At 46.4% G+C, this 14,499-nt stretch overlaps 1 protein-coding gene across 11 annotated transcripts in view; it reads left to right on the forward strand.

The window, feature by feature from the left end:
* Nucleotides 1-14,499, forward strand: part of Fas2 (neural cell adhesion molecule fasciclin 2) — a 335,700-nt gene that overhangs the window by 133,832 nt on the left and 187,369 nt on the right. For all 11 annotated transcript variants that reach the window (XM_037423629.2, XM_037423630.2, XM_075893992.1 and 8 more), the window contains exon 9: nt 13,161-13,314. In XM_037423629.2, the coding sequence (XP_037279526.1) occupies nt 13,161-13,314 (154 nt within the window). The remainder of the gene's footprint in view (nt 1-13,160; nt 13,315-14,499) is intronic.

Here is a 14,499-nt window from a genome sequence, read left to right on the forward strand (position 1 = left end):
GCGAAAACTACCAGCCGGCGAGCTCTCGTCGCGGCGCAGAGTGGGAGCGCGTGACGAGTCGACCTCCAAACATCCGTCATCGCCGGGGTCTAGGAAAGTTTCCAGCAGCGCCTAATCTGACATCCCCTCAGTGGTGATGACACGGTTGTCTGAAATTAAAAAAAGTCACAGTTTTGCGGCAAGGGTGGAGCAATGAATGCGATACATGCACAACATACATATTTCCTGAGTTCTTTACAGATGCCTCAAAGTCCAACACTTGCGTGTCGTACTCAGCCGTCGGCCCATACTTTTGGGAAGCCGGCGTACTGCACTCTGATACAAGCATTTTTCTGGCGAAACTTATGTGATACTTGCGGCCGTTAAACACAATAAACAAATAAAACTACAGAAGTGCATAATATACAGATTACCTAAGCGTAGTGAAAGCTCTGAAAACCCTTAAAAAGCCCAAAAACCCCTTTCTTGTCTCACTTTACTCACTTTTATGCACAGTCTACTCATCCAAACAGCATGTTCTAGTCTGCTGGGTGCCAGGGTACCGCAAGAGATGCACAACGTTTTGAACTGGCTGGATCTGCCAACGAAGCTGCTACCAATACATTGATACGGATTCCCGCTCTTGATTTGAGGCCTTTTTTAAAAAAAAGCTCAGGGGTTATTGGCAGAGTGCATGTGACACACTCACAGGTAATGAACTATATGTTATCAAGCCGCAACTTGGTCATTGGCCGCCAGTATCAAAATCACCCCACACAGAAGTAATACAGTCGAACACGGATATATCGAACTCGAAGGGGTTCGTGAATTAGTTCTATATATGAAAAATTTTATATAAAAAAAAATAGAAGCCCTGAGATATAGTGGCTAAAGGGGGAGGTGGCGCGAGCGCACCGCGAAAGGCAATCCGCTGTTTCATGACACGAAGCGGCGGGGCTGCCGGTCGCAGTAAGATGCCTGTCTTGATGTCGTGGTGGCCACGGCTCTCTAGCCACTCTGGACACGGCGCTCATGAATTTGTTGGCTGGTTGTTATCTTATGAGCACGCCAATATGTGTAAACTTTCGGGCCTATGCTGATGCAGTGCAAGTATCCGATACTTAAGATATGTTGTCTGTGATTTTATATCACTTTATTTCACTACACTCTCTTTTGGCTTAGAGGAATCGCCTTTTGGAACGGGTAGCTTGTCGTTCTAATGTGTGATGTGCGCTGAAGTTTACAGCACCTGCATGTGATAAAAAGTATATAGCTGGGCTACGGTGTAAAAATATTTTGCCACTGCTCACGTCAAAATTGCACCACTTTTATTTGCTACACGTGGACTCCAGAGATAAAATTTTATTTTGCATGCAAAGCTAATTCATAAAAAGATATTCAAACCGAGGAACATACATGAAGCTGAAAAGAAGCAAGAAAACGCATTCCACATACACAAATAAAACAATTTATGAACAGAACATTTTGAGAAACGTCACATGAACAGAACATACAAATAAATAAAAATATTAGCACATTTTTATTGCAAATCTCAGAAAGAACACTGCACTAGTAACAGAATACAAGTAGGTAATGTAATGTATCCTGCAAAAAAAAATCAAAGAAAAAACAAGTACTCATGAGATTTGTTTGGATGCAGGAATGATGTATGCGGAGCAGATGACGTCAAGACACGGACCAGTCATTTTACAAGATGTCACTACAGTACACATACATGAGCTATACCAGCTGTGGTACTGATGCAAGATCTTTCTGCAGAAAAGGAAAAATCAAACTAGAAATGCTGAAATTGATTACAAAACACGTCTCAAATTCAACTATTTAATTCGCTTCTGCTTTTCACTTCGTAAAGAATTCTGGCTCTTCCCTCGGAATCAAAGCCAAGTCAACATGTAAAAATTATCTTGTTGGTGATAATTGTGCTGTGCTTGGTACACCCAACGAGGGTCAGCTTTGAGAGCTGAAGGAATAACGCTAACTAAACATGGTTATCACTGTTCACCCGCTTTAAACTAAAGCAGCGTGTAAATGTGTTCTCAAGTGTTGCCGTAGGTCGCGGGATCGAATCCCGGCTGTGTTGGCTGCATTTCCGATGCAGGTGGAAATGTTGTAGGCCCATGTGCTCAGATTTGGGTGCAGGTTAAGGGGAAACACTGATATGGGAGGCGGAAAATTTTCCGAAAAACCGATTTTTCGAAGTATTTTTTTTTTCATAGTCATTAAGGTCTAAGGAAGCTGTTCCTAAAATATTATAGCCCTGCAATGCGTATTTATCGAAATATTGGGTCGCAAAGTCAGTTTAATGACCATTTTCGCTTCCGAAACCACCTCAAAAACGGTCGTATTCAATGCCGCAGCGCGCGAGAACCGCACCAAGTAGCGCGGTCATTTTGGTCTCATTTTAAAGACGCATTTTTCTATTATCTGTTCCTAGCAGAAGAACGTTTTTCGTCCAGCAACAACACAGCTATCGCGCATAAAGAAAAACTGAATACTCACACATCATTGGTGTGTTTTTGTCACGTGGGGCAGTTCCCGGTTTCCTATTGGACGCGAAGGGATTTGTCTGCTAGACAGCGGCGTGCAAGCCGCCATTTTGCGTTGAGGCCTAACAACGGCTGTGCATTCGGTGCAATGGCATGCGGTCATCAGAAGTTCCGGAGTGCTCATGCGTTCGGAAAAAGGCGAAAACGCCATCCGAGAGCCCACACCTTATCGCCAGCGAGACCTTCTGCCGCCGAGAACTCTGAAGAAGCAGACTGTGCCAGCGCTATCACCGCCGTGGCACCCACGATCGCGGACGCGATAGCCGCGTCCCAAGATCACACGAGAGCTGTGCGTGTGGACACTCCCGTGGTTTCCGACGCTGAAAAAGTGGTCATCGAGTGTCGTGCGAGCAATGTTCTGCATGATTTTTCATCGAAGTCTGCCACAAAACGCAAGCGGTCTTTTTTTCGTGACTCGGATGGAGCCGCAACGCCTGGTATGCCGTTCACCGTCGTTAGCTTAGAGTTGGTCAACCAACTTCTTCAGTGTATGAAGTGCCGTGAAACTTGTTCTCACATGTGACGAGTGCGGTAAACTGAGGACCGCATGGAGCTCGCCGAGAGCAGGAGGGGACGCAGCGCACGGCCCCTTCGAAATTGACGTGCTCGCGGTTCGCGCGGCAATGAGCACAGGAAACGGGCAAACTGCGCTCAACGATATTTTTTCCGTCCTAAATATTTCACGGAGAGGCCTGCACACCAAGACATACCAGGATTATGTGAAATTGAAAATGAACCCTACCGCGCAGAAGGCTGCCGCGCGCGTTATTGACGACTGCGCGAGCACCGCGAAAACGGTGTATTCCGAACTCAACTATGGAAATCCTGGAAATATCGCCGTTTCCTTTGATGGGACTTGGCTGACCAGGGGCCACTCATCCCATATTTGTGTAGGGACCGTGATTGAACTATTCACGGGTTATGTGCTCGACTCGTCGTCCTATCGAACTTTTGTTTGGGCTGCCAGCTAGGACCGAAGGAGGATGACCCAAGGTATGCCGAGTGGCTAGCTGGTCACACTTGCCAAAAGAATACCTCCAGTAAGCCAGGACAAATGGAGGTGGAAGCAGCACAAATTTTATTTGGCCGCTCATTGGAGAGACATGGGCTCCGTTACACAACCATGTTGTGTGATGGAGACAGCCGGGCCTTCAACAGTCTGCAGGAGGCACAGGTATATGGCTTCGTGCCAATAGAAAAAGAGGACTGTGTCAAGCATATGCATAGGCGCATGGGCACAGCACTTTGAAACCTCCTGCAAACACAGAGCCGAAGGAAAGCCAAGCCTTGGCGGCAAGGGCAAACTGAAAGGCGAGCTGGTCACAAAGCTCGCGTCATATTATGGATGGGCTTTACAAAGCAACCAAGGAAGCATTGAGGCCATGAATAATGCTGTCTGGGAAACCTTCTATCACGTAGCATCTACTGATGCAAGCCCTCAGCACTCTCACTTCCCAACTGGTGAAGAGTCATGGTGCAAGTACAACAAGGCTGTTGCCAAGCAGGAGACTTCTCCGAATCATCGCTACAACCTGCCGGAGTATGTGGTTGATGCCTTGGGGCCTATTTACACGCGCCTCTCTGACAAGAAATTGCTGGAGCGTTGTCAGCGAGGCAAAACACAGAGCCCAAACGAGAGCCTGCACTCCGTCATCTGGTTGCTCGTGTCCAAAAACAAACGCGCGTCGCTTTTCACCGTTGAAGCTGCTGTGGCTGAAGCTGTCGCAAGGTTCAACGCTGGCAAAGGGAGAGCAGATGCCGCCATATTGAAGGAGCTGCACCTGCAGTAGAGTGTTGTGGCCGCTGAAAAATGCTCAGAAAAGGACAGTCGCCGACTAGTGGCATCGGAGAAGAAGCATGAGCATGCTGAAAACTTCAAACATGCCATGAAAAGAAAGTGCACCAAGGAGAATGATGATGTCTACATTCCTGGTGGCTTCTAACATGGTTAATACACCGATTCACACCTTTTCTTGTTAAATATAAGTGCTCAGCATGTTCCTAAACTTCTTTTCTCGTTTTCTCAAAACATTTTTCATCACACCCTAAGCCATTGCCCATGGTATCTTTTGATGTAGCAGTCGGATTTTGATAATTCTTGCAGCATTTGAAAGCTTATACATTGATTAGTGCAAGAAAACCAAAAAAATGTAATATTTTTATGTACAATAGTGATTTAATTAGCAACAAACTTAAGCAACAGTTTCAGATTCCTAATGAGTGTACTTGTTAAGGCCATAACTTTGGTACCAATGAAGCTAAAAATAAAATTATGGTTTTGTTGCACTCCCTGGCCTTCATGGAATGCTGTCATATCAAATTTGTAGCAATATTTTATGAGGAATATGTCAAAAGGCTGGGCAGAATTGAAGTTTATGTAACAGTCAATATTTAAAAATCTAAAAGTGATAGCAAAAAACTAATTGCATATTTGTTTTCAGATGTGAAAACTACATATTGTATTAAAATTTGAGCTGGAAATACTGAAAATTAAAAAAAAAAATTCAGACCAGTGTTTCCTCTTAAAGAACTCCGGGTGGTCGAAATTCCCGGAGCCTTCCACTACGGCGTCTCTCATAACCATATGGTGGTTTTGGGACGTTAAACCCCTTATATCAATCAATCATCAATGTTCTCAAGTGTTCACGAGTACGTGCAGTTTCTCTGATGGGTATAGAGGCCTTCTCTGTGGACTGCTTGAGGGACGGATGCTGCTGCTGCAGGCGACCTGCTCTTTTCTTGAAACAGCAGTGCCTTCTTCCACAAATACTGAGGGAGGTTAAGGATTACGTACCGTCGGAATCTCATTGCTGATCAGCACAGGTCGATTGCGAGGAATCGTCACTCTCTCGCCGTTGACTATGTGCGTAAACGGTTGCACAATATACTGATAATAAAACTGCAGCTTGCAGATTTTTGAGCTTGGGTCGAAAACGTCATCTGAACGTTGAACTGCATGCTGCTATGCTTTCGAGCGGGCAGGCTTTTTCGGCATGGCAGCAGTGAAAACGACACACATTGGCCAGATCTCGTCGACAAGATGTACCTGCACAAAACAGCCGGGTGGGAACCAGTTTGTCTGCGTCTTTTTCTTTTTCTTGACGCCCGAGTCCACATTGCTTACAGTAACGCACGAAAACTTGCAAGGACAATCCGCGCAATCTTGTAAAATGGCACGGAGAACAAGCAAAACACACACCACGACATGCGGCACAGCACGAAGAAAAGCACGTGAGCGAGCGCAGCGAGCATTGAACTGCCTGCTGCATTGCCACTGGGTGTCCGCGGCCGTTTCATGAAGCGAGAAAGCGCTTTCTCTCTGCCACCTCCCCCTCTAGCAGCCATACACGAGAGCTTACCTGTAGCGGATCATCACCTACAATAGGTGCATTCAAGAATGACAACTAATTCGGCACGCACGCCACAACAAAATGATTTATTTGCATGAAAAAAAAGAGAATCTTGGCCAGCTTTTTCGTTTTTGAAATGTTAAAGACTCTAGTCTCGATCTTATCAAGGCTGTCCAGTTGCAACAGCCTGGTTCCCCTCATGTGGCCAAAACAACAGCGAATGCTGCCGAACGCTGCCGCCACTTTAGCGGCAGAGTACAGGGGTGTAGCCAGTACCTCATCGAAACGATCCTCTTTGTCACACGAGCTGTCGGCCTGGACATTGCAGTTCGCTTCCACGAAGTCGTTCGCAGACACTTCGTGTGGAACTGCGGCCGGGAAACGGGATGACAACTCGCCAAACGAGTCGTCTATGCGCTCGTCGTCTTCACCGGTTTCCGCAACTTCTGCTGCCTTGAAGCTTGCCTTGCGGAAGCAGTCGACCACTGTGTCCGTTTTCACGTCGCGCCAGGAGTTGAAAATCTCTGCGGGAGAAAACTCAGCAGAGATTTCCGGCCACTCTTTTGTCATCCACTGCTGGGTGTCCTGGCTGCTGACAGCTCCGTTTCCGCCAGAATCTGTTTTGCCAACGATGTTGTAGCGCTGCTTAAATTGCTGAAGCCGCCCGCTGCTGTCGACGAAGTAGTTTCACCGAGTGCAGCGGCAAATTTGGCTTTGGCAATCAGCATTGTGCCATCCAGCGGAATGTTCTTCGTGCGCACTTCTAGAAACCAGGCATAGAGTGCCTTTTCTACATTCCCATGGGCAGAAGCGTGCATGTGACAGGCTCCCAATGTTCGCTGCTCCGCCGCCTTTGCCTTGATATCGGCCTTGTTTTTCAACAAGGTACTCAGTGTGCTTCGTGGTATACAGAAGTCGTCCGCGACAGAAAAGTGCCAAAGCGCACCTTTCAGCTCGCGCAGCGTTCGATATATCCAAAGGTGGGTAAAAATACCGTCTGATATAAATTTGCGAATTTCTATACTTCTACCAAGGAAATTCATAGGGATAACTTGCGAGTTTGATATGCCTGAAGATTCGATATATGTGGGTTCGATATAACCGTCTTCGACTGTGCTATAATAACACGTGTCTGACCTATACTGCTACATATTACCTATACTGCTACACATTTGCCCAACTCAGTCAGTGTCCACAAACAGAAACTGAAAATTGTCCCATTAATAAGGCAATATTAAATTGCCTTATTAATGAATCTTGGTACATGTATCAATGAATCAATGAATCTTGGTGCGTGTATCGTGCTTGTTGGAGCTATAAAGAACGCTTGCAGCAAAGAACTCTCAATCCACGAATATTGTGGCACCACTTCTTTAGGGCCTGACCACACACATGCGCCGAAGCCTGTCAGCACGCAACTTTTTGACGTGGGGAGGGTACAGCATCACGTAGAAAAGCCACGCGCTGAAATGTTGTAACGCTTGTGTAAAGTCGAGCCTTTACAGGTTGGCAATTTCTCTGGTGGGCGTGGCCGACTCCTAACTGCGGGCCATTTGCGACCTAAGCATCGCCGATGGCTTTACACGTGCCGGGAAAGCCACCACGCTTGTCATGCAGCTTGGATGAAGTGAAGGAAAAATTATTTCTTGCTACTGATGTGCCACTGACTTGCAAATGACAGGTCATTTTGTTCATCAGTCATAATCGTGTTAGAAACCACACGAAAACACGTGTATTTGACATTGTGGGTGCACTGCAATGACATTGAAATGCTATCGGAACTGGCTGAACGCCAAGCACCACGCCTATGCAAGGTAACCGCTTAAATGCTCTGTTGAAGTAGCATGAGTGCGTGCAAAGAAGTAAGGTTCAGCACATGCTGAAGAGGGGCACTAACTGAACTGACCAAAGTCGTCACTCAGCATCGGTCACGCTTTCTTCTCGCGACGTTGCCGTCACTGCCGGGTCTAAAAAAGTTGGGCAGACCTGCGGTGAAAGTGAAATCTGCGCTCTCATTGCTTTCTAGCCTCTCTAGCAAATGCTTTCCTGATAGCTTTTCTCTCGCCAATTTCGCCTGAACCTACGCCTCACAAGGACTGTTTCTTGAATCGCCCGATGGCCGACTGTTCGGTTGACGCTGCGGCGTGCCACCTGCCTCTACCTTTTGTGGTGCCGCACGTCCCCGCTTCCTTCTTTTGCACTGGCGCTTGCATACAATCATTCTTTGGTTGTTACAAACTTCTCTGGTTGCCTCATCGGCAATCTTACAGTTCACGTGTGCCTATGCACTACCCTTTCTGCAGCTTTTGCTTTCCGATTTCTCCGCTCAATTGCGCTGTTGAGCCCATTTGTCTGCGCTACCCCTCACAAAACCAGACGCTGGGCCCTCCTTAATCACAGATCTGAACTCTTCGAGACTCGCATTCTTTTCGATATCCGAGTAGTTTTTAGCGTCCGGTCGATCGGCCAATCGTTTACGTGCCGCCACAGGAGGCATGTTTCTAATACCACACAAGCTCTTAATTCTGCTGGAATTAGACTTTTCCCCGAAAAGATCCTCTACCGAATTTGTGCCTGTTTGTACACCTACAACAGCCTCTCAATGTACCTTCTCATCCTCTGAGGCATTTCCCACGCTATCTGTAGAAAATACTTTCAACAGTAGCTCACCCTCTCTGGCAGTACTGTCGGGTTTCAGTAGCGTTATGTCTTCACTACCTTTAGGACTACCTTCTTCCTCCTCTCTTTCGACATCCGAAAGGTCATTCCCTTGCTGAGGTGCGAGCGCAGTCTCCAACTCATCAATCTGTTCAATGACCCCATCAGGGCGACTTGAACCAGTCTCGGTCTCAAATGGAACACTTTTGAGACCTGCTACAGTTTGCATACCAGCCACCGTCCCGCTCTCTACATGCACTACCTCTGCACCATCGGAGAGTCGCGTAGCTTCTCTAGGTGCAATTTCACTAACGACCTGTTGCTCTTTTCTCTCCGCCTTTACTCTCTGCTGAAGGATCACTTTGCATGTTGCACTGATAGAGACGTGTACTTTTCTCGTGCGGTACCTCGCAAACAGCGGCTTTCTCGGTGAGTTCACACTGCACTGTACTCTCCACTTCGTCGCACTTTTCGGGCTTCACGCACATCCAACATATACACGGCCAAAGACCCTTCCGATGCTGTGCCCGAGTCTCGCGTTGCACCTGATCTATCTCTTCGTCTAATGCTCGCATTTCAGCCTCGCGTATACGTATCCTTTCGGCTTCTCTCTCGGCCTCTGCTGCCTTGGCTTCTGTCTCTTTCCTCTGGGCTTCTGCCTCTTTTCTCTGTTGAATACTCTTGACATACTCTGAGAGGTCCTCATTACTTGTCTCTGTCCCGACGATCCGCTCGAACAGTTTGGACCTTAATGTGGAGTCTGGCGCATCTAGATTTAACTCTCTTGCGATCGTTAGCAACACGGGTTTTCGAAGGGCTTTCAGATTGATGACTGCTTCTGGTACCATTCTCTGTTCCACAATTGATTCCTGTCTTGCAACTAATTAACCTTGACAACACTGACAGCTCTAGTTATCTGCCTTGCCTCAAGTTCCTGTTATCTCAGTCTGCAAAAAGCTTCCTTAGGCTCTTACACAGAATCCAGTTCTGTCACTCTTAGCCTTGCCGCCATTGACAGAAAATAACTTAACAAGCTATCTCACAACTATCTGCCTGGCACAAGTTATTTGTTAACCTAATCACTAAAACAGCTCTGTCACTGTTAACCTTGCAGTCACCCACAGACTATAGATTAATCAAGCTGTCTCACAATCTGCATGACGCCAGTTACACAATGACCAAAACAGCTATTCGCCCTACCAGCTTTTACTCACACATTAGTAAATGCCTAGTAAAGTTTAACAGAGAAAGTCGGCACTCACTCGGCTCGCAGTCATGCCTCCAGTGTCGTGCATCTCAGCAGTGCCTTTCGGTTGCCTCTCAAGTCGATGAGCTCGGAGCATTTGAGCATTGTTGTCCAATCGCCTCTCAAAGTAGATGAGGTCGTAGCATCTGACTGCTGTCATCGAGTCGTTGCTACCTGGGTTGACGCCATCCCACCGCTGCCACCTTGTTATTAAGACTCCGGGTCTCGCGGGTCTCATTCTGGTAGCGGGCCCCCGTCCTAGGACCCATCGTCTAACAAGTCAGATGAGGCGCTCGTAAGAATGACAGCAATTTATTCACATGGTTTGTAACTGAGAATTTGAAAGGAGGTGGTCTAGTGATCAAGTATGAGCTCTTTGCACAACTGAACAGGAACTAGAACTCAAGAACTCTAGAATTTTAACTGAAAATATGCAAGAGGTCTCCCGCGGCTTCAGCCAATACGGCGCTCGATGGTCTATGTGCTCCACCCACGAAGGAGGGGAAAGACACCACACAATGCACGTGGAGAGGGCACACTCTACGGGATGCCCAAATATGGTCACGGAACCACTGCACCAAGGTTTTGCACACGTCACTAAGATGTTGCGCAAGTCCGATGATCCTAGATGACCTTGGTTTTCAAGAACTCTTCTGGCAAGTAGGGTGAGATTTGTAAGACCGATCCCCGGTGCATGTGCCAAACTTGCCTGACTGCGTTCAGGTAGGACAATGTAGTGGCCTGACAGCTTATCTTCAAACCTGCCACTCCATTTAGCCGCTGCCATGGAGAGAGGGGGAGGGAGGAGTGGTCGACTAATCCCTCGTCATCGAGGCGCTGAGGCGTGCTCCCGCAAGGGCTACAGAAAATAGTGCCTTGTTTCTTTCCTTTAACCACACATTCAATCTTTCGTCGTTTACTACAAGTTACAGCCCAACTGAAAATTTCGGGGACTTCGCTTCTCCTTGAACAAACTTTGCTTCTCCTAGCAAGGTGCAGCTACAACCGGTTTGGGTTTTAGCTTTCAGCCCAAACTGCAAATACCATGCTGGTTCGGGTCTCTCCAGAATCATGGTGACCTTGAAAGTGGCCCAGTTGCCTCCTTGTTTCCCTGGAAGGCCTTGAATGAAGTTGAGTTCACTATGGCCTTTCTTTGCTCGTGCGTTTTCTTAGCGCCGAACCGGTCCTGGGAACCCTTGTTCATGTTTTGCTGAAAAGAAATCAGCCCATCTTGATGACCCATCCTTGCTTGGAATGCTTCGAAATATTTTCGTCAAGTTCAGAAATGCCCAAAGAGCTTCAATAATGATGGCGGTCATAACAGCAGTCATGGGGGAGAGTAGCCTCTCATGATGGAAATCATATCAAGTAATTTTTGTTCAGTTGTGTACAGATCTGAGAGGTGGCGTCTTGCATTCCTCGTGTTCACAATATTAGCAGTCACGCTGCCTCTGTGAAATATACGGTGTTTTGAGATAGCGTGTCGCCATTGGTGGCGCTATGCATGCAACCAATGGGGAAGCGTCACTGCATTCTGCATGCACTGCTCTTTGACGCGGTGGCGGCATTGTCTCATGCCAGAAAGAATCAGCATGAAGGAGCGAATCTCTCAAAAGTATGATCCCGGGGTGGGAAACACGCTTATCGCATCTTCGGGAGAAAGCGCTCGGATGCATGTGTGACGCGAGCAGCGGGACCCCTCATATAGCACCCCATCACGACCGCTCGCTGAGTTAAGGTGGACTGACGACTCCCATTGAGAACTGCGCATTTGCACTGGCATTGAAATAAAGGAGGCGTTGACTAGGTCATCTCCAGGTTACTTGCGTGGAGCGCGGTGCCTATGGTGCCCACGGTGTCACTTCAGGGCAGCTTGCTGTACTGTGCGCGCTAATGTGCCTTGCGAGTTGCTCGTCCCACTCCGATCCAGATCGAGTAGAGATGAGCAGAATGGCTTGTTTAGTGTGGTAATAACGAATTTTCTCGAAGCGAAGTGCGCCGCGATTTTCTTGCAGTCATGAAAAGAAGAGATAAGCATTTGCTTACCCCTTGTTTACTTAGAGTTATTTATCTTTACTAGCTGTGATGTTTAATGATGAAACACACGCACGCGCACTTGCCACGATGGCATAGTGGCTAAGGCTCTCGGCTGCTGACCCGCAGTTTGCGGGATCGATACTGGCTGCGGCAACTGTGTTTTTGATGGAAACAAAAATTCTTAAGGCCCGTGTGTTTTAGATTTAGGTGCACGTTGAAGGTGGTAGAAATTTCAGGAGCCTTCCACTATGGTCTCTCGTAATCATATCGTGATATTTGGACATTAAACCCATTAGTTATTAGGTATGGTCAGCTCATTAGCACTGTTTTAGTGAAAGCCTATAAAATTTTTTTTACCGGAAATAATTTTGATTGACGATGTTTGACGTTAAAAATTTTCTTCGAAACTAACTTGTATTGTTCCAAAACACATTTTGGTGCTCCAAATCTGTTCGAAAGCTCCCATTTTACTGTGCCAAAGCGGCTCCAAAACAGCATGATTTCTGCTCCCTGAGCTGCTCCAGAACACTTAAGTCCACTTACCCGTGCATTAACAGTGTTTGTTTTGTGTCATTGTGTGTGTCGAAGAATAAAGCACTCTGAAATTTCTTGGTGTTTGAAGCACTCTCTTGTTTCAGTGTTGTCTTTGAAAGAGGAATGAGGGCAGTGAGTTTAAAATGTTCTCGAGCAGGCACTGCTAGTGGCAGAGTTGCGAGGAATAATTTGACAAAGGAAGACCACAAACTAAACTGGCAATGAAGCTTTCCTCTGTGGTTTTCTCTTTGGCAACGTCAGAATCGGGGGCTTGTGGCCAGGACTCTGCTTAATGAAATGTTTTTGCAACGTCAATACAGTTGCATCACTGAAACAACTTGTGTGTAAGTGTTTGCCTCTTAGCCAGCACTGTTAAAAAAACGGAATTAAGTGATGGTGCAAGAAGGAAACAAGTGGAAATTCAAGAGCCCTTTTACTATGTTAGACACAGTATTAATGATAACTAACACAGAACTGGCTAGGAAACTATACGGGCTGTTATTAGAAGTAATCTTAATGTAGATGTGTAGACAGAAAGTAAACGAAAGAATGACTTGCCGCTGCAGTGACTGAACCTGTGACCATCGAATAACACGTCCAATGCTCTACCAACTGAGCTATAGCTGCGGTCATCCCTCCCGTCCACATTATGGGGTACATGTGTGCATTTTAAACTTGGGAGTCAGAACCATCTGATAACTATGATGGCATCCTTTCTTAGCTGCATTATTTGTTGATATGGAGACCAAGAGCAGCTGAACTGTTTTTTCCTCTCCTCTTTCTCTTCAGCATTTCAAGTTTCAGGAGACCCAGAACGACCAGCAGGAAACGGTGTTGACGATGACCGCGATGAGTGCGACACGAGAGATGGACGGCCTCTACTACTGCTCGGCGGAGAACAAGGCTGACAAGGTTGAGCGCGTCGGTCATCTCACCGTGCAGTGTACGGGCTCAAGTACTTCTCATTTATTCACTTGCGTTATTGTGATCACACCCTGGACTTGTTGCAGAATGTCCATGACATCCTCGGGTGACATTTGCAAGGGAAAGCATGGCCTCCAGAATTTGTGTTTGCCATTCAGTAATTTTACCTGCAGGGTAAAATTACTGAATTACTGACGGGGAAAACCAGGAATTCCCAGGGATTTTGAATAGTTGGAAAAACTCGGGAAATTGTGCTCCCATCAGGGAAATTCGCTGTAACTTTACTTTCAGAGAGCAGAGTAAACCCTATGCCCGCCGTGTATTTTAGGCCAAGTTTATGTACCATTTTCTAAATAACCATAACAGCTATGGTAATTATCTTACTATCATTGTGACCATGAGCCATTCCTCTTCTCACTTCACTCTTTCGCAACCACGGAAAAAGGACCGATTTTTGACATCCTCGATCACATTTTTTTTCTTAGGTAAATTTTATTGCATTTTGCAGTGTGATACACCGAATTGTACACTTTTGATCAAGCTTTCGAACAAAAATAACTACAGGCTGATAGGTAGGAAACTGTTTGTTATATTATTTGTTAACAAAGGAAAAAACACACGAAACCGAATTAAACAGAACATACACATGCAGCTGAACAAAGCTGCAAAATTAAATTCGAAATTCTGGAATGTACAAAACGTTACAGATGATGTAAGCTCACATTCTGGAAAGTTTCATTTCTGTATGTAATAAACTCTATTTTTCATGGCCCTTCAAGCTAGGGGTGGTGACTGCTGTGCCACTCAGAGAAGCAGTTGCGGGAGGACGGGAAGCATAGGGGCACTTCGCATATGGTGCACTTGTTATATGCTTTCTGCTCTACTTTCTTCTTTCGGTAGCACAGCTTGCAGTTTTTCGACTTCTCTATTTTCTGGGGTTGGTGGCGGATCGGCTCTAGACTTGGAGATAGGGCACGGTCTTGATAGATCTCATTATAGTCCAAGATCTGCTGAATGAGCTGCTCTCTAAAAGCAAGCTTGTCGAATTGACCATTTTGGGCTAGCTCTGAGACTCCTGGGTTTTCTTTTTGATGGCCTTGGTAGAGGATGAAACTGTTGACACACGCTATGTCCATGCAATTAAAAAACAGGGTTTTGCACCTGCGCACGCATTTCCTCAAGACATTGTAGGTTCCAATTATTT

The sequence above is a fragment of the Rhipicephalus microplus genome, chromosome 4 (assembly GCF_043290135.1).
Source record: "Rhipicephalus microplus isolate Deutch F79 chromosome 4, USDA_Rmic, whole genome shotgun sequence".
Taxonomy (NCBI): Eukaryota; Metazoa; Arthropoda; class Arachnida; order Ixodida; family Ixodidae; genus Rhipicephalus; species Rhipicephalus microplus.